Source organism: Cyphomyrmex costatus, unplaced genomic scaffold (assembly GCF_001594065.2).
Source record: "Cyphomyrmex costatus isolate MS0001 unplaced genomic scaffold, Ccosl1.0 scaffold340, whole genome shotgun sequence".
Taxonomy (NCBI): Eukaryota; Metazoa; Arthropoda; class Insecta; order Hymenoptera; family Formicidae; genus Cyphomyrmex; species Cyphomyrmex costatus.
In genome coordinates, this window is record NW_017277557.1 from 145,763 (window position 1) to 167,229 (window position 21,467).

General features: G+C 30.9%; 2 protein-coding genes across 3 annotated transcripts; one reads left to right on the forward strand and one right to left on the reverse strand.

Annotated features, from left to right (window-relative positions):
- The first annotated feature begins 1,584 nt into the window (after positions 1 to 1,584).
- Marf1 (meiosis regulator and mRNA stability factor 1-like protein) lies at positions 1,585 to 16,448 on the forward strand. Its single transcript, XM_018542628.1, has 25 exons — positions 1,585 to 1,655; positions 2,117 to 2,473; positions 4,199 to 4,342; positions 4,425 to 4,709; positions 6,187 to 6,353; positions 7,342 to 7,439; positions 7,523 to 7,733; positions 7,980 to 8,142; positions 8,307 to 8,505; positions 8,587 to 8,669; positions 9,407 to 9,541; positions 9,903 to 10,055; positions 10,145 to 10,543; positions 10,779 to 10,954; positions 11,047 to 11,219; positions 11,454 to 11,665; positions 11,748 to 11,898; positions 11,975 to 12,150; positions 13,203 to 13,586; positions 13,664 to 13,867; positions 13,984 to 14,254; positions 14,331 to 14,722; positions 15,582 to 15,674; positions 15,767 to 16,097; positions 16,250 to 16,448. Exons 2-25 carry the CDS (start codon positions 2,156 to 2,158, stop codon positions 16,300 to 16,302), a joined length of 4,971 nt encoding a protein of 1,656 aa, XP_018398130.1. The 5' UTR covers positions 1,585 to 1,655; positions 2,117 to 2,155; the 3' UTR covers positions 16,303 to 16,448.
- Positions 15,863 to 21,173, reverse strand: ND-PDSW (NADH dehydrogenase (ubiquinone) PDSW subunit). Of its 2 annotated transcripts, XM_018542630.1 has the most exons (5): positions 21,074 to 21,173; positions 20,420 to 20,555; positions 19,816 to 19,952; positions 19,174 to 19,334; positions 15,863 to 15,940 (listed from the first exon to the last, which is right to left on the reverse strand). In XM_018542630.1, the coding sequence occupies exons 1-4, from the start codon at positions 21,156 to 21,158 to the stop codon at positions 19,210 to 19,212; spliced, it is 483 nt and encodes a 160-aa protein (XP_018398132.1). In that variant the 5' UTR covers positions 21,159 to 21,173; the 3' UTR covers positions 15,863 to 15,940; positions 19,174 to 19,209. The 2 variants fall into 2 exon arrangements, with proteins under 2 accessions (XP_018398132.1, XP_018398131.1); XM_018542629.1 differs by lacking the exon at positions 15,863 to 15,940 and having other exon boundaries at positions 19,071 to 19,334.
- Between the last annotated feature and the right edge of the window lie 294 nt (positions 21,174 to 21,467).

Below are 21,467 nucleotides of genomic sequence, written 5' to 3' on the forward strand. Positions count from 1 at the left end.
AGAAAAAATGTCAGGACTTCACCGGTGCTGAGACTTGAACCCAGTTAGAGGTTAGAGTTGCATGCACATATATCACACTTGTCACTTGCGCATGCGTACAATATGCCAATCAGATAAAAAAGCTCATTGAGCGCTTAGTGAACGGTCGTGCTTTTGGATGCACCTAATGTCAGGACTTCACCGGTGCTGAGACTTGAATCCAGTTAGAGGTTAGAGTTGCATGCACAATTATATTATACTTGTCACTTGCGCATGCGTACAATAACAGCCAAAAAGCATTTAATTAAGTTGAAAACTCGGCGACGTGTATTTGTGCGTAGCGATATAAATGCGAAAGAAAACTCGCTGAGAATGTGTTTTTGCTGTCAGAGGGATACATTCTCGCGATGAATTTCTCTTTCTTTCTCCGTATTTTTTACAATTATATATCTTTTGTAAAAATGTAATTAAATATACATTTGAGTTATTTACGCGATTTTTGTATGACGTACAATGCGTTTCGTTAAAAAATTAAAGACAGGTCCCATAATTTTATCAATGTAAAATGTTATACAATTTTGTGTGAACTAAAAATTGCAAAAATTTAAATAAAATATTAAGTATCTCTTGTACCTGTTTGGTTTATATATTTAGATCTAATAGAATATGCCAATCAGATAAAAAAGCTCATTGAGCGCTTAGTGAACGGTCGTGCTTTTGGATGCACCTAATGTCAGGACTTCACCGGTGCTGAGACTTGAATCCAGTTAGAGGTTAGAGTTGCATGCACAATTATATTATACTTGTCACTTGCGCATGCGTACAATAACAGCCAATCAGACTTAGGCATGTATTACCTCGTCGCACCGTCCCGCAGTGGCTTCCTCCCCGCAACGTTATGCTCTGTCCCTATATTTCTATGTCCATGATTTTCTAGGTCTCTATCCATGGTTATGTCAAAGGCTGTTATGCCTGGTTTATGTTTCAGGTCTTAATCCCAAGATCCTAAAATTCAACCAATAAAGCTGCCAGTTCTAACCGAAATTTGAACTCTATTGGCTGAATTTTAGGATTAAGTCCTTAAGACCGAAGCATAAACCAGGCATTACTTTATTTTGAAGCGCCCCTTATGTCCACAAAACGTTGACATTGAACTATGTAGCTAATGTCTACGATCGTGTCGGTAATTGTCCACGATTTTTTGGTTCGAGTCTTCGCAGACTTCTCTCTGTTAGTACAGACACGCATCACATCCTTGTTTGACGCTATAATTTTATCGACAGTTTCGCCACGCAGAATGGGTATCTAGTTCCCATATCACAAAAATAAACGCTAGTATACATTATATAAAAAAAAAAGCCGAGATGATCGCTCTCAGATTTCGCTTGCTATGCAGAGATGAATTAAGGGGAGAGAAAGAGAAAGATAGTGATAGTGATTGAACACAAGGTAAAATAGAGGAAAAATTATACAAGAAACTGCAAGAAACGCACATTTTACGGATTGAAGCTTGACTTTGATGGACGAGTTCAGACATGAAATTTTTCGAATTATGTGCTCATCCATGATTTTCTTTCGTAATATTTTACCTGTTTGGTGTTTTGTTGTGCCGGTTGCCGCGTTTTTGCCTGATGCTGCATAGGAAGTGATGGTGGAACGATGGCTGAATTTCACAGGTAACGCGCCAAATGCTCCCTCGCGTGCATTTAATTAAGTTGAAAACTCGGCGACGTGTATTTGTGCGTAGCGATATAAATGCGAAAGAAAACTCGCTGAGAATGTGTTTTTGCTGTCAGAGGGATACATTCTCGCGATGAATTTCTCTTTCTTTCTCCGTATTTTTTACAATTATATATCTTTTGTAAAAATGTAATTAAATATACATTTGAGTTATTTACGCGATTTTTGTATGACGTACAATGCGTTTCGTTAAAAAATTAAAGACAGGTCCCATAATTTTATCAATGTAAAATGTTATACAATTTTGTGTGAACTAAAAATTGCAAAAATTTAAATAAAATATTAAGTATAAGTATTTACTTTGACCAAATACAAAAAATGAAATAAAAATGTTTTTGCTCATTTATACTATATGATTTTATCATATATTTGTTTAATCTTGTTTATTTAATTTCAGCCTATACATTGAAAACCCATCAGAGAACTTCTGAAACACATGGCTGACGAGAACTCTTCTGATTACCGTACATCTTGTACGGAAGATAATGATGAGATCGAGGGCCTTAATGAAAAACTGATACAACTGTTGTCTTCGCCAAAGTTCTTTTCTCCGGAATCCAAGAGTCCGCTGTGCGACATTAGATTAGATAACAATAGTGGTTCTAATATAGACTCTAAGGCATTTGGTTCTTTATCGTTCAGTCATTGCAGACATGACTGCTCTCTTTTGTGTTATGATAGCCCAGCTAAGATGTCGAGTACATCGAATCATCTTCCACCCATTGGCGTATTTTGGGACATCGAGAATTGTCAGGTTGAGTTTGATATAATCTCTTCTTTGAGCAAAAAAGTTTATCTTGTTTTATCACCCAGATAATAGGTCTGTGGTTGAACTGTGGTCTTCTGTTCTTTTATCTATATCTCTTATCTAAACATTTTACACGATTTATCTTACCTCTTTCCGCCTGGAAAAAAAGAGAATAAATGAATTGAAGAAGTTCAGCTAAAAATGATCTTCTAATGTACCATACACTTATTATATTTGGAAAATGATAAATAATTCGTTTTTTTTGCTGAGTTTCTTACACAGTTTACCTTTTTTCCTTTCTTTTCACTTTAGGCTGAGTCCACAACCTTGCTTTAAGAAGCCGTAAGAAATTGACCAATCACAGTCGATTATTTTTCTCGCATTCAACTATGATTGGTCAATTTCTTAAGGCTTTATGGCTTAGGGTTTCTTAAAGCAAGGTTGTGGACCCAGTTTTAGAAGAGAAAAGGAAAAGATGTACTACGTAAGAAATTCAGCCAAAAAGAACAGATTTATATAGATGTACAGAGGATGTCTTGTAAAGACTTGTAATAACGTTTAAGAGTTGATTCCTAACATCATTTTGAGACAACAAATCTAATATCAAAGTCATGTCACAACTACAATTATTTTTAAATTATGTGCATTAAAATTATTGAATCATACTGCCTAAAGTTTGCACATTTAGATATGACACAAGTAGGATTGCCATCCATTCTCTTTTTTCTGGACGTTCTTTTTTCTTGTCCTCTTTTTGGGCGTCCACGGATATCTAGGGAGATTTTCTAAAGGTGACTGAATATATAGGGCTGCGTTCAAAAACCACCCGAGTGCTCCTGTATATCATTTTATCCTTGGTGTCCAACCATGGTCTAGTTTACATCATGCAATTGATACGAGTACTAACCAGTAACTTTCTATTGAATTATCTTAGTTTCAGCATTATGTATAAACATATACATGATATGTGTATTTAATTAATTATTTTGATGCATATTTTACTAATTTAATACATTATTCTTTAAATAAGTACATTGCTGAAATTAAGATTATTTAATAGAAAATTATTAGTACGCATATCAAGTACTCGGTGTAAAAGGGGTCCATGTTAAATAAGGATAAGACGATACACGGGAGCACTTGGGTAATAATGTTCCTGAACGCAGCCTAGGAGCTTTTCAATAGGTTACTTTTCAAAGCAACACTACAATACAGTGATCACATCATTCTTGTTCAATATTGGTGAACAACAAAGATGTAACAATTCACTATATCATATTGTGTCATCTGTGTCTTGTTGGAAAGTTTTTCATGAGCAGTAATTATTTGAGACATCTTTTGGAAAATTTTTTTGAACTTCTGCCCTAGATGCTATATAAAATATGATATTCACTGACCTTTTATATATCCAGAAAAAAAAGATGATGGGTATGACAAATCTGGATACAGAAAATCCAATCGCATCTAAGCATACAAACTTTATGACATAAGTTGCTAACTTCAAATGCTTATAATTAAAAAAGAATACAGTCTCGAGACATTTTAGTATTTGCATTTTGAGATGATCTTAAGAATCAATTTTTAAATGTTATTATGTTATATTTATCAGACATCCTGCATATTTGGAGTTTGGGGGTAGAAAGTTTCAGTGTAGTAACAAAGAATAGACTTAATATTTTAACAATCCATGAATTTTAGTGGAATAATATTTGTTGTGAAATTGTATTGCAGGTTCCTAAAGGTAGATCCGCCATAGGAGTTACACAATTAATTAGAAATAAATTTTTTGATGGCTATAGAGAAGCAGAATTCATAGTGGTTTGTGATGTTCAGAAAGAGAATAGCCAAATCATTCAGGAACTAAATGATGCTCAGGTAAAACAAATTTCATAGCTTAATTTTGGCTAACTCCGATACCTAACGCTCCTTACCAAATAACTTATTCTGCATTTGTTAGGTTAATTTAATACATGTAGCTGCTACATGTAAAAATGCTGCAGACGAAAAGCTTAAACAGGCTATCAGAAGGTTTGCCGACATACACGGTAGCCCAGCAGCCATAATCCTAATATCTGGCGATATTAATTTTGCCGCTGATCTCAGTGATTTACGTCATAGGAAGAGGATTCATGTGATACTGCTACATAAAAAGAATACCTCAGAAGCGTTAATATTATGCGCTAATGAACATTATGACTTTATGGAGCTCACGGAACCATTGCCGTCCAGACCTCCACCAAAGGTATGAAGACTGGTATGTGATGACTGTAATATTGACAAGGGAATTTTCATTCTAAGCTGCTAATATTATAAATTATGCTACACTCTTATATGTATTTATTTAATAAACAATATTTATAGAGTATACATAGTATACTTTTTCTCATTTTTTATTTCCGATACTTTGTCTTGTATTGTGTGTATTTGTATGTAGCATACTTCGTACATCCTAACAAATACAATTTAGACTCATTTTTAATAATCTATATCGCTTTATGTACTACAACAAGATGTAACTGAAAAACTACAAATTTTTAGTTAATTACAGAAAAAGAAGAGAAAATAAGAAAAAATATATACTTTGTGGAAGAACATATTTTTATTCCTCTGCAATTCTTTACAAACGTTACAAAATTTTTTTTAGATTAATACAATAATGTATAAAAGAGAGAAATCTCCTAAGAAATAAATTATAAATTTAAAAGTAATAGTCAGTATGATGTGATATATGATAATTGTGTGACTAAGTATATTAGTAAGATAAAAGGACTGACATTTCAATTTTCGATTTGGGTATCTTTCAGTATAGAATTGATATAATTAACAAAATTTTTCGTTTTATAGTAAGAAGACCAATAGAAACAAAAATTGGTCAATTCGGAACATTGTTTTCATAACACCGAAAAAACGTAATTAATCTGAAGCCCATTCTACAATTGCGTAAGCGTAGTTGTAAGAATTGACCATTTACAGTCGATTATGAAGAGAATATTTTACTGTGATCGATCACTTGCAACCACTTACGACTACGTTTACGCATTGTAGAATAGGCTTAAAGTCAAGCAGTAAAAAAAGTAAGTCAAAAAGTAAAAATATTCTTTTAAATACTACATATATATATATATATATATATATGTGTATAAAGATGTACGTTTTATAACTTTTTTACAACACGTTATCAGATTTACGATGTTTTCTTGTTTTGATAATGTTTCAAATTACTTATTTTATTAATTGTGTTAATTCTAAAGTCGAAACGTCTATTCTTTTATTTTACTATTGTAATATACTTGTTACACGATTTTTTTGTGTCGATTCATATAGATTTTTATTTTATTTTTGAATTTATAATAAAATTAATATTCCAAAAAAATTTTTAGTAATTTAAAACATTCAAACTTATTTTCCGGAAAATAAGATTTGTATCATTATTGTAACGAATGCGTGATTTATACAATCAAGATGTATCTCGATGATTCGACGACTCTGAGGACACATTAAGTCTTCCAGTTTTATGAAACGTGCATTAAAATTTTTATGTTTATCAATGTACAATAAGTAGCTATTTTATGGAGTTGACCAGTAATTTTTCAAAACACAAATTCATCACTTTCATGGACATAGTATGTAATGTTAAAATTTACTGTCATATAATTTGTCTTTTGTGTATAACTGTGTATATTCCTAATTTACCTACAAATATAATTTAACACTTTCAGGGTAATGAATCCTATGACCTTCTAATTAGTAACCTTCCCAATGAAACGGATGTTAATATCATTAAGCGTCGTCTTAAGCAATTATCTGAAAATTGCGGTGGTCGTGTGGTAGATGTTCAGTCAAATACTGCCATTCTACGTTTTACGTCACACAGTTCTGCAGACAGGTATATATTTTATGAATTTTGATTACGACAGATATATTGAAATAAACATTATGTTAAATATATAAAATAATTAAGCTTTTTTTCTTAAATTAGTTTTATATAAAATATGTATGAAATAATATAAAATATGTATCTTTTATGTTCATGTTCTATATATTTTAAAAATAGTTCAATTAAATATTATTAAATTTGATAGATGAAGAAGATATTAATTAAGTCTAAGTAAATTAGAATTCCCTAAAACTTCTGATATTAATCAGGAAGTTACTATTGAAAATATTCTTTGTTCCCTTGTTAGCCTATTCGTATATTATAACTTCGATTTAAATATCCCGCTTATATGTCGTGCAAATCAACCTTTCACATTCTCTGTTCTACTATTGGATCAGTATGTGTTTAAAAAAAAAAAATAAGGAAAGACGATCTTGTATGTCTCCTTTGTTATATTAGATGTAGCAGGGATGAAAACATAAATAGGGAAGATTCGAAATAACAGACAGTAACGAACATAGTGGTATCAAAGAACATCATATAATAAATTTAACTGTTAGATTCATATTACTTATATATTCATTAACATATAATAGTATTTATTATAGTGAAGTATTTATACAGAGTAATATACATTTTATTATTTAGTATTTATTGTTTTTTTTACTTAAATGTTCAATACCGCAAAATGTTGAGTAATGATTTTACTTCTATTTGTGGTAAGTTATAATGTCTGCTGTATCACCATTGTCAAAGAAGTTTATGTTGTTTAATATCGAAGAATATTTTATACGCAATACAATTTATTTTTTACGTGCATTTCTATTTAATAAAATTTTGTATTATTATTTATTATTAATTACTATTGTAATCGATCGATGTTAAGGTATTTGTACATTCTCATGATCAAGAAGGTCATTTATAAGTGAAATTACTTGTTAACGGACTATACAATAACAATCTGAATTTGTTTTTTCTTTTTTTTTATCTTTGGTAGGGCTCAGAAACGTATGGAAGGAGAACTTGTTCTTGGATCGAAAATATCAGTAAAATATCTTGGGAAGGAGAAAGGAAACGTAATTGTTAAAAATCTAGGTATGTTTATGTTGGTAAAATTTTAACAAAGTACGAAGGATTTGATATATTGCTAAGCTTATTAATTGATAATATTCTTTCAGGAAGTATCATTACTAGGAGTAGGGCAGTTAGTGATTCGGAAATTGTTGCTGACTCTAAGCAAAATAGCTCTAAACAAATGTATGCTGCGAGTGCCTCTGTGCTAGGGCAAAGAACCCTTCAATTTCCACATTTTCAGTCCTCGTCCTCCGTAGTGGGTGGCTATCCCGCTTTTAATCCTCATTGCGCACCCATCAATGGTCCACCATCGGGGTTAGTTTTTGTGAAATTTGTGTTTAAATTTTTTATTTAGCGAATTGTTATTATGTCGTTTCTCTTTAATGATGGATAATCCGAGAAAGAGCCTTAGAGTCGCAAGTAGATTTTTATCCTTGCTGATTCGGGCTATGAGTTTGTAATTTGATCTTATCTGATACGAGATATTAAACGAATTTTATATTTGTTACAAAATTGTAGTGGAAATTTATATTTAATATCTTTATTTTATATATTTCACAGGCTGATACAACCTCCAATATTTTTTGAGAGATCATATCTCAATAGCAATGAGGTATCTTTTAATAGGGCATACAATGACCTTACTAGGGTACAATCACCAAATATAATATGGCCATTGGCGGGACCTCAACAATATGGCCCTATATGGGAACCACAATATAAAGTTAGTTTCGTGTGTTTAGGAACTATTTAAATCTATCTATATGTCTCTAGATTTCTATATATTTTCTTTATCATCCTTATTAGTAATCTGCTATAGTTAATTCATTTTTTTTACTATAATGTTACTTTTATAATGTTCTAAACAATTACTTAATTTGATTTAAGGCAGAGAAGTCAAAGATATTAAATAAACGGACTCACGTCCCGCAGGTTCGGGACAATAATGTTGCTGTTACCACAGCTTCTCGCACACCTGAAGGACTTAGACGCATTAGAGGTACACATAGTACATTTCTTCATGCTTCTGAATGGATTGGAGGACGACAACCATATAATTCATTAGCTGTTCCACTTGGTTATAATGGTAATAATTTGAAATTAATTCTATACTATGCTACTTTGATTACATCGCGTCTGACAATTAATATCGTGTATTATTGAACAGTGCAATCAAATTTATACAAACGACGTAGCCCTTCCCCACTGTACGATGCGCCAACTAGAGAAAAGAGTTCATGGCACAGTCAGGTATAAACACAATTATATTATTATTCATCTAAACATATTTGTAGGAACGAAAAAATAATAGAGTGGTTATTACCTGGAAAAACCTGGAAGTTTCAAGAGATTTTCTTTTTTTTTTAATTTCAGAATTTGTGTATAGAGAGAAGACCAAAAGTTTTAGATTTTCTTTTCTTTTAAAAATTTCAGAATTTGTGTATAGAATTTTATCGAGATTTAAAGACATTTTTGGAATTTTACTTAAATTTTAATTTTATCTCTTTCTGTAAAGATAATTTTTTTAACTATTTTTTCTTGATAACGAAAAATATTAACAATTAATAATAAATATGATATGCACATCCATTCTATGATATTCACATACATTCTTATGTTTTGCGAGTTTAAAAAAAACTTAGAGTGACAGTAGAAGACAATACTCAGCAGAATAAGGTAGTTCACTGATGCTATGTTTTAGTATAACAAGTTATTTTTTTTATGCTTTGTTATAGATTTCACGGCTTTAATTGTAGAAAATGATAGATATAATATTGGAATTCTTATTTTCTATAAATTTTTAATATCTAGTTTGCATCGCTTGCACTCCATTTTATTTCAAAATTGCATTAAGAATTTTTCTAATCCTATCTTAAATTTTGAATAAAAATATCTCCAAAATACTTTTAAAATACTGAAAATTTTCAGAGAATTTTTTTACAAGATTTCAGTAAATACTCTAGAAAAATGTTTCTTTTTTTGTTTAGAATCAGCAGCAGCAGATTTCTACACGAAATAATAAAACGCCATCACCTTATGAAAATAATATATTGCAAGGAACAGGACAACATAATCAAACTGCACGGTCGCATCTGAGTGATGCAGAAAACGAAGAAGTAGAGGTATTTTTTTGCATATACTGTTATGACATATTGATTTAATTTAGTATTCAAATTAGTATTATTTGAGAATACACAACAAAGTGAAAATAAAGTTCCTAAACACCTATGAGTATCAATATTATTAAATTGTTGGTTAATTTAGTTTGTAATATTATTGCTCTTGTTCTGTTAGGATTGCGTTTCAAGACTGAAAATTAAATTTAGCTCGTTTGTAAGATTATTATATATAATATATAAATTTACACACGAAATATTTTTTAAGCATTTTAAAGATCCAATTTAACCTTTTAGGGTTTTTTTTTTCGATTGTTGTGTGTTAATTCATTCTCAATCTATTATCTCTTAATCTTTTTTTCTTTAGAAATTTTTTAATCCTATAAACAATCGCGTCGGACATAACACTAATAATGGTACTAATATACCCATCGAATTGCAAGTAACAAATTTAGATCAAAACATCGATATGAAAGACATGAAGCGAATTCTTTCATCTGTGTTCATGGAACACGTCTCGGTACGTGACCATTTATTTATTGAAAGAGTTATAATTTATGTGCGGTCAATTTATATTGTAGAGATACGTTTTTTTTTTTTCTATTTTAGAGCTGTCATATTTCTTTATTTACACAATCAGACGGTAATTACGCCGCTAGCGTGAAAGTACCTTCATTATCGGATGCACAATATGCGATCTCACAATTACATCGTCGTAAAATAGGCTACAAACGCATTTTGATATCTTATGCTCATATCGGTGGACCAAATTTGCAACTTATCCGAGCACAAATCGTATTGCTCTTGCAAGAGGTCCCGGGACACAAACTACCGTTATTCAAATTCCGCGAGATGTACGAGAGCCGATTTATGATTTCTATAAGCGTGTCGGAACTTTACAAGATGAGAGATGTATGCATAATCACTGAAGATCCGAGTGGCAGAATGGTCTCGCTCAATCCGGATCATAGAAACACACCGTCGCCGTGCTTTAGTAATACGATACAGGTGCGCGATTGTACTCTGTGTGGTTTGTAGTATTCGCTAAATTAGCTAAATGATGAATAAGAAGCCGAGTCTGAGCTTTTCCGGTGACGGTAGAACTACATTATAGTTCTTCTTACTGTTGAGAAGCTTTGATCATATTATAAAGCGATTCATTCTGAATTGATATACTACTCTTCTTTGTAAATAAAAAATTACACATTTGATATATATGAAAGATATTGAATAACATTTGCAGGATGGACAAGTTAAGTTACCATATTGCACAATGCATACCTCGAAACCATTATCGGACAAAGGCTGGGCGGAACAAGAAATGGCATCTTTACCTAACGTAAAGATCTCTTTAAAACTTCTCGAGTCTCGTTTACAACAATTACTAGCGTCACACAATGGCATTCTACCCTTACCAAGGTATGGTTTTATTATTTATGTTAAACTTTATAGTGCGAAAGAGTTATGATATTAATTTAAAATATGTATTGCCATCTATTAAATAATTTTAGTCTACCAAACTGTTATGAGGCCGAATTTAAAGAGCAGTTAGAAATTGTAGAGAAAGGTGTACCTTTAGAGCATTTGGTATCATGCTTGTCATGTGTCGAATTAAGACAAGATATTGGCAGTGTGAAGTACATTGTGTGGATAGGGAAGAAGGATCATGAAAATAATCACGATGGTAATTATTTCATAATAATTATAATAATGCAATCAAATATAATACATTTTAATGTATATAATTATTATAATTTTTAAAATTAACTGTTATGATAATTTACTATTTTATAACACACACATACGCACACGCACACACGTATATAATTTCTATAAGAATTGGTTAATAATACAAAATGTGCGTTGATCAAAGTTGGTGACAGTTTATTACAAGAATCACAACATGTATTCCTTTCAGAAACCAAATGCGTGAGTCCACCACTCGCGAATCAGCTAGCTCTTTTTAGTCGCGAATTAGTCGATCTTCTGAAAACCGCGAAGCACTGCCAATTGCCGTTTAATCGATTTATACCGGCATATCACCATCACTTCGGGCGACAGTGCAGAGTCGCCGATTATGGATTTACTAAATTAATAGATCTGCTAGAAGCACTTACACACACTGTCCAAGTAAATTTAATCTACATAAATTAAGTGGCTGTGAATTTATGTTAAATCAGAAAAATTTATGAAACGTCGTGTATTCTTTCAGGTAATGGGAGAGGGCAATAAGCGCGTGGTTACGTTGTCGCATCGTGCTCAAGTACGCCGATTCACCTCGGATTTACTTCGAGTACTGAAATCGAAAGCAAGCAAACAAGTGGCACTTTCGGAATTTTCAAGCGTTTATCAACGAGTGATAGGTACAACGTCGTAACATTTATTTTTTAAAGATAGGTAGGTGATTACAGTAATACGTAAGAATGTTTTTTTATTTAGCAAAACCATGGGACATCGTGGATTACGGTGTATGCGATATCGAAGATATTCTTAATGAAGTGTCCGAGAACACGGTTGTCGTAACTCCTATGGAGGGTAATGATAAGATGATAGCCATTCCCAAACGCGAACAGACTGCTGAAGAAATGGAACGAACGAAATTGTTCGCTAAAGAGGTACGTAATTCATGAATTGCGTTTTAAGAAAACTTATGAATTAAAGATATATTAACTGTATAGTTTCTGCAAAAAGTTTGAAATTGGAAATATTAATATTTATACTTTCTATGTAAAAAATAAGTACTAAAATTATATAGGGTGTTTGAGAAGTAATGAAAAATTTTGTCGCATAGGAGTAGAATGGACTAAACTGAGAAGAAAAGTCCTCTACCATTTTACAATTTTCGCAATAGTTATTAATTTATAAAAATATTATAGTAGTTTATTATTATAGTACTTTTATTTAAAAAAAATAAAAATTTAATTTTTTTGTATAAGTACTTTAAATAATCAAAATTATTTATGTACAATTTTATTGTGGTTTATAGATTATTTTCAGAACGATTAAGGTATGATTCATAAAAACTTTGCATAAATCATGAGTATTTAAACTTTTAAGGTACTTGTACAAAAAATATTGAAATTTTTATCATTATTTTTAAAAATAAAAAATAATTAATGCAATAAATAAATTATAAAAATATATTGTTAAATAAATATATGATAAATATATGATGTTATATTCACATAACAGTTATTTCATTATATACTTTAGTATTCATTTTTATATAGAAAATATAAATATTAGATTGATGCAAAAACAATATCAATTTTTTATTTTTCTGATTTAATGAAAATGAAAAACAATATTGATTGATCAAAAACCGTTAATTGATTAATTCCTGTGCAATCTCTTGAGTGATTTTTAATAGATAAATAGAGAGGTTTAATAGATAATCCGCTTCAATAATTGTCTTCAAGGTCATTGGTCAATTGTTCAAAGTCAATGCCACTTGCAAGTCATCCCCAACCTTTTTCATTTTCAAGACTGTCATCTTGGCTACGAATTTTTGAAACCATAATTATACTGTCTGTTTGTTTATAGTTTTCTAGCCAAATATTTTTTTGCATCAATCTAATATTAATACATTTCCAATTTCAAACTTTTTGTAGAGACTGTATAGAATAATTGTTAAACTCTATTAAAATAAATTCTTGTAATTTAATAGGTAGTCGAATTACTGCAACATGCGCCGCAATGTAAAATGTTATTTAACAAATTTGTACCTTCCTATCATCACCACTTTGGTCATCAATGTCGCGTGTCTGATTACGGATTCACCAAGTTAATCGAATTATTCGAAGCAATTCCGGATGTAGTCAAAATTGAGGAAGTAAACGGGGGCGAGAGACAGATATCTTTGACTGAAAAAGAGGGTCTTAAAGTTCTCTCCGAACAAATATCGAAATTAGTGATGCGTGGCAGAAGCGGCCTAAGTATTTCGAGTATTGCGCAAAGGTTCTTGCATCATTTCGGTTACGTGCTACGTCCTGAATCGTACGGTTGCAGTTCGATGTTGCAGCTTATGCAGAAGCTTGGAGATACCATTCAGGTAACGCAGCATTGTACAATCAGTCTAATAACTAGTAATACTTTAATATTGACTGTTTCGATTTTTTTTTATCGCAGATCATAGACTTGGCAACAGGACCAGCTATCATCACAGTAGACAAATCGCACTTGCAGCAAAGAACCCTTCAATGCCGACGTGTGTTAATGGACCAACCCCAACATAGAATGCCTGTCAAAGACTTTGTAAAACAATACTCTCAATATTACATGAAGTCATGTAATTTGGACGAGTTTAAGAAAGATCTAGCAAATGTTGTTCGAGTACGTATAAATTTAATACAAAAGGAGAGATTGTTATTATTTGTATTGTCGTTAAAATTGAATAATGTAGAGTATTTTTGTATGTGTTTACTGTATTTTACAAATATATCTTATAGTTTACAGTGATAAATGGCGAACAATTCATCGAGCTGACACCATTGCATTGTTTCGCTTGTGAGCTTTATCGCGTAATGATGAATTATGGTGGCACATTAAATTTGTCACAGTTTGATACATCATACTTGAATATCATAGGTGTAGCTTGTAAACCTGCACAGTATGGTTTTCCAACAATAACTGCACTTTTACAAGCTTTACCTTGTACTGTAACAATAAAGGAGACACGGAAGAAAGAAGCAATCATCTATTTGAATAAAAAATTAGCCGGTAAATAAGTAGTTGAAGTATAACTTCTTTCATGCGTTTGTCAGTATTTTCCTAATTTAATTTTTCATTCTTTAAGCTTCCGCCGGTATACTTTTGCCATCAATATATAAGCCGATGTCATCTTATCACGATACGGATTCCAGCAACGATTCATTTGAAAGTGATTCTTCCTATCACGTAAATGCTCCAAATTCTGTGGGCATCATTCGTGTCCAAATGGATGATCAGATGGATCACGAGAAATGGATTGATCAGTTGACAAGCATTAATTCTTGGAAAACCAAAGACGATAAAGCTCTGTGGTCAGAGGATAAGCATTGGAAGAATTTGCCAAGTTCAGAGGAACGCACAACTAACTGGCCGGTCCCAGAAAGCGGTGGCGAAAGCTTCCTCAATAGCTTGATGCGCACACCGATAATGCAATGTAATTTCCCACCACCGCCACCCAAACCCGACTCACCACCCGAGGTATTATTTTAATTATTTAAAATTAAAGAGGAATTTCATTGTAATTGAAAATAAATGATTCTTATAAATTTTTTGAAAGCTTAATATCTAAATATTTAAACTTTCTTTGAATTATAAAAAGGCATCCTTTTAATATAAAAAACTTGATTTTATATATTTTTTTATTATATATTAAATAGTGTATAATAATTAGCTACTTCTAATGATGTACAGTGTATAGTATAGCACAGAATATCAAATATAAAAAATTTTCCTAAAGAGATAGTTTGCTAGATAATTTATTCTTCTATATTATGTCATTTCGATTTGATTGCTTTAAATTTTATTTAAAAATCAATTTTTTTTTTAATGCTACAACTATTATTATACGTTATTCACAGGGCTGAGCACGTATTGTATGCAGCGGAATATTTAAAAATATTTTGTATTTCATATATTTCACGAGAATATATAAAAGTATTTTGTATTTTAAATACTATGATTGATCAATCTTATTTAAATTACAAAATACAAGAAACTTTCAATCTTTCGATTTTAAATACAAAATACATATTATTTTTATATATCTGAAATACAACATACAAAATACATTTTTATTGCAAATACTGTATTTTAAATAAAAGTATTTCATATACATGCTCCTCAATCCTAGTTGTTTAATATATACGTAATACAGAAAATTTTATGAAACCAAATTTTTTATATCTAAGAATGCCTCTTCATATCTTAAAAAGTTATTTGGATATCAACATTTTTTTCTTAAATAAAAGTCATCTGTTTTTAAAGCTATTATATTAAAATTTCCTTTAATATTCATCTCGATATACCTAATTAAAACTGAGTTATCGTTTTCTTTTAGGATATTGTATGCAAGGAGGAACACTGGAAATCATCGCTCTGGTCCCCGACAAAATTTACTTATCCGCAAGATGAACATTCCACGAACGTACAGGTACGTTCTCCTTTTTATTAGATATGTTTACATGCGAAGAAATTGTTTATTTACTCTTCTTTATGATTTGTTAATCTATTGTCTCCTTGCAGGTTCCTCCATTGATCTTACCAAGTTGGAATCAGATTCTCTCTGGCGACGGTATATCGAACTTGTTATCGCCAACCAAAAATCTATTGCCAGCTGCTGCTAATCCCTTGTATCCTACTTCTCCTTGCTATAAGTCTGTCGTGGCGCCACATCCGTCGGAATTGCCTCTTCCTTCTCTATCGTTAACACCAAAGAAGAAGATATTGGCAGATAATCAGAAAAAAACTGCTATCAACGCGAGAACTCATCTCAATCTTACAAATTCCGAAAGCGAGGATAATAATATCGACGATGATGAGAGCAGCGACAGTCATAGCACTTCTAGTAAACTCTGTGAGTAGCTACATTATTTAAAAATAAAAAAAAAAGAAAAATAAAATCCTTTTCTGTGTTAACTAATGTTTTATGAAATAATCATGTGTGTGTGTGTGCGTGTATATACTCATTCGCTTTCAAATATCAGAAAACTATGTTTATCTTGCTAGTTAAAGGCAAGAGACGTCTGGCGGCCCAATTCAATCAGCCGATCGAGCCATAAGCAGAAAATATGCAGAGGAAGAGATATTAAAAAAGTGATAAGCTCAGGATCAAAACCAGATTGTGTTTAATTGATTTCTTTATGGAAACAACAAGAAACTTCAGACTTGCAACAGATTGCCACAGATTAAAATGGATTTAAATTACCTATACTGTTCCATGAATGTGGTAGGTACTATATTTTATTTATACTCGAAATTTACAACAAATCCATATAGATTAAATGTATATGCAAACTGGAGGGAAAGGATTATAGTATGAATTATTTTCAAAGAATATGAAAATATACATCGAGTAAATTATGATTGTATAATCGGAATCATAATAAGAAATGTGTGTGAGCGACGTTTATATTGAATGACATTATGATGGCTAGGAAATATGTTGCATTTTTCGTACTGTGATATAGGATATAAAAAGAAGCAAGATGATAGTGTAAATACTACATCAAGAAAGGAGCTTGGGATGGCAATAATTAAATTTTTCGCGGTAAATCACAAACAAGAAGCGTAATCCGGTACATTTATGAAATATGCAATTACATCTAAACCTTTTTTATGTCCCATCTAATATTTTCTTTTATTAACTTTCTATCTCATTTGATATTATTTTAATCTTTATTCATGTGTTTGTATTAAATTTACAATCAATTTTTACTTGATTGTTTCGATTAGTTAACAATACATATCGTGGAGAAGTAATTTTTATATCCGTCCCTTTTTTTTATTTTATATACGTTAAACGAAATTGGAAGAACATTAGACTAGATTCCACAGTCATAAAGTATATATATATATACATGAACTATTTTCTTTTGTAAATAAATTATTGTTGAGAAACGCTTCTTTCGATTTGCCTACGTTCACATTGCCAGGGACAATGTGAGTTACATTCATATAACATATTATAAAAAAAGATAATTACGTATAATTGTTGCCAATTACAAGATAAACGAAATTCTCTTGTCTATACCATGCACCTTCAGTCATTCATCTTGTTAATTATCTTACGAATTTATTCACCCATATCGATACGTTTTTTTTAATGCTCAATGTATAATTTTACGAATGTGTCATATGAATGAGTGTGATTATGCGATACAGCGATGTGACGGATGTGTAAAATTGGATAATTATGATATGATGTTACCACGTGATTTTCACGGTACGCGAAGGAAAGAGAATAATTTTTATCGATAAAAAAACTTCGATGTTTTGAGATTAGTGCTTATTGTATGGCAGAATCGGAAGGATGTAATAACGCGACGCGAGAGGTGAAATTTTAACAAAGGTCATTCAGACAAATTCGTCCGGTAATCACTAAATGGCGACAAGTATCATGTGATTTTATTCAAAAGGAGACTAGACAAAAAAGTTTGCACCGAGTATATCTCTATAGCGGCCATTGCGCAATTTTTTTTTTTCATTTAAAGAGCAATGATGGAAAGGTATCCCATGACTCTGCCTGATACAAAACTTTTTATAATGTTCTACCGATATATTTAAATGCATAATTAGATGTATAATAAAAATGCAAGTCTTTTTTAATTGTACAGAAAGAAATGAATGTGTGATCTCATTTTTAATCATGTATGCTCCATGCTCATTGGAAATATTATGTGGATATGTAATAATTTGCAGCATAGAGAGATCGATTGTATGTACTGTAGGATTATAGCTACAATGAATTCCAAGTTTTTATGCGATACTAGTTTGCCAATTTATCTCGTAATACGTTATTTTAAAAAACTGAAGATATGAGAGAAAGAGGGAGAGTGTGTGTGTGTGTGTGTATGTATGTGTGTGTGTGTGTATGTATGTGTGTGTGAGAGTAAAGCCTGATCTACAATTGCATAAATATAGTTGTAAGTGATTGTAGTTGTAAAAATCCTCCAATCACAGTTGGATATTCTTCTCGTATTCAATTATAATTGGTCAATTCTAACTACGTTTACATAATTGTAAATCGGGCTTAAGAGAGATACGTATACGTAACGTTCGTGCTATCTCCAGTGGATCGCTGAAAAATTCGCGAGTAAGCATTAAATGTGACAGTCGAGCGTCAAGTATTTATGGTAGTTATGAAGATCGTGTAGTATTCGTGTAGTGACTTTTTTAAATATTTTGTTATAATTTATTCCTATTAAAAGAAACGGTTTCGTTACGTGTTGTATATTTATGCATAATAATGAATCCTATGTATTTTATATTTTTGCTTTAAAAAAAGAAATTTCTGTGCGTATGTGTCCCATAGGAGGAAACTTTTAATTCATTCAAATAGTTGGAAGTATTTTACGTTCGTGTATTAAGTGTGTGCCACCATGTAAGGTACACCATGTGAGATTGTCATATGTTCTAAATGCCTAATAAGTTTTATACGTATTTAAATTTATTTTTGGCATTCTAAATAACGGATGAGAAATCTGATTAAGATATAATGTCAAACGGAGAAAAACTGTATAAATGAAAATTCATATATATTATATAGGATGATTTTATCGTAATAAAAAAACAAAAGAAATTGTATAATGTATAAATTATCGATAGAATCGTGTCTAAATGAATATTTCATAAATTAATTTGATATACATGTACAATAGGTATAATCTTTTTATATATTGTACACTGAAAAAATAAAAGATATATTGATTCATGCAATATTCAGAGATTTGCTGTCGATGCGTGCACACTGTGTGATTTTATATATCATTATAAGATACAGAAGATTGTTATAGAGATTACACACAAATGAGAGAGATTAAAATTCTGATAAATTATTTTTATTATCTCGCCGTCTTTAAATCACAACACATCTGTACATATTAAGCAAATCTGCAATTCAAATCCATAACGTACGAATGTGTTTTTTTTACCATTAAATTGTCAGCTACGATGCCAGTTCAAGTTTGCTACGCCTTGTTCGGTTTTTCTTTCATACCGGTACCTACTGGTCCGTGACGGCGCTCCCAGATCATACGATGTTTCTGTTTCATGTATGCGTTTTTCGCGCCTAAAGATACTCCCATTTCACCATCTGCACACATTTGAGAAAGCTGAATAAAAATGTCATCCTTTATATCCTTTACAATTATACAGTACATTAAGGTGGATTTGACACAATATTCTGCGAGAGAGTGTCTTTCACTTTTTATAAAACTATATATTTTTAGGATCTCCAAATTCTTCTAGGTAATAAAGATTCTTCTTTCACATTAGAAGATTCCATTGATTAAATTAAAAGGAAAAAATTTGACTCAAGTTCAAAATTTAAAAGTAATTATAAAAATAAAAAGGGCAATACAATTTTTTTAATTTAAGAGCAACTACAGAGAAAAAGGAAAATTAACATAAATTCTTGAAATTTAAAAGTAATTGTAGAAAAGAAATAGTTATATAAAATGTGAGAAAGAGCACAATTTTCTTACTTATGAGAAACAATTTGAACCGCAATATATATTCAAATTTGTTTGTATTATATTTAATTTATCTGTAATTTTTATCAAACACATGCTCACATTTTATGAACCAAGCAACAGCCGCGTCATCGTAAATTTTCCTTAAAGGAGCACACAAATGTGCGTCCTCGTCGTGATAGAATGCACACTGTTCAAAACGACTTCTTAGAATAAACAGTATTTCATCTTCCACTGATCTAAAAAAGAAACATGGAAAAATATCGAGAAAAAAGGAGCAACAATGCGTTGGGGACATTACCCTGTGTGGCATTTTCTCAGAACTTTTATATGAATTCAAACACTTCAGAAATATTAAGAAAAGCTACATCTTTTTTAGAATTTTATGAATTATAAAATGACCTAAAATCTCTCAGTTTATAATGTTTAAAAAAAATCTTAAACTTTTTCAAATTTTTTATAAGATTTTATCAGAAATTACAAAATAAAAATCTTAGATATTTCAGATTTCACATAGAAAGAATTCTAGAACAGATGTAGACTTTCTTTATACTTTTGAAAAGTGTTCCAATGCACATAAAAATCTAAAAAATTTTCTAAAGTGATAAAAGTTATTCAGAAATTCTGAAAAATTCCAAGAAATTTATATAAAAATTTTAAGAAAAATGTTTGCTTCCTATTACTACCTCATAAAACTTTTATTTACTTATCGCGCATAAGTTGACAATCTGCCTCTGTTATACAGACCACGTCGTCTGTGTAACACTCGTCGATCGTTGGCACACGACGGTATTGTTGATGGTACCATGGATATTTCTTTTGATTCGGTTCTACAAATTTCTCTGCAACAAAAGATGTTTGTTTAAGAGTACATTTTAAAACGTCCTTTCCGAGGAAAATCTTTTACCCGAAATATATAATACACGTAAAGGATATATTTTAAACATTTTTATTTGAAAAACGGTGTTTATAAGATAATTGTATCTTGTATTTTCTGTGGAATACATGAAAATGTTTTGTATTTTATATTTCTTATTAATAACAAAAGATAGAAAATACTTTGTATTTCAAATACTAAAATTGATAATTAATCTTATTATTTAAAATACAAAATATATGAAACTATCAACCTATCAATTTTAAATACAACATACATAATACTTTCATGTTCATCGCTGAAATACAAAATACCTTTTATTAAAAATTGTTTTTAATAAAAATATTTCAAATACACATGTCGGCATACGTAATACATATATACTACAGTATATAATAGAGCAAAATCTTCCTCGGAAATGTTTTGAAATGTAGCTTAGCAGGTTGCGAGAAGAACAACATAACCCCAACGATTAGATAATACCTCGGATATAGGTGACTGGCGTGTCCAGGATATAAGTTACATTATTTATTAGTCTGTAAAAAAAGTGTTCCTTTTTTTCTCCCATAATTTAAATTAGACTGAATAAATAAATCAACAGCAACAATCAATATTTCTCTTGTAACGTTATTTTTATATACTAGTGATGTGAAATATATCAAGACCCCGTACGCGATACAGAATTACAGACGGCACTGCCGTCACTGCTGATACTGCGCGGTTCATGGTCGACGGTCGTTATTTGATACTAATTAGATATAGTGATGAAAGGAATTATGATTATATATAGTAAATACGGAAGGTAATGCAAGAAATAATTTAACATTATATACAAAATTATATATATATATATACTGAACATAATTTTTATATAATT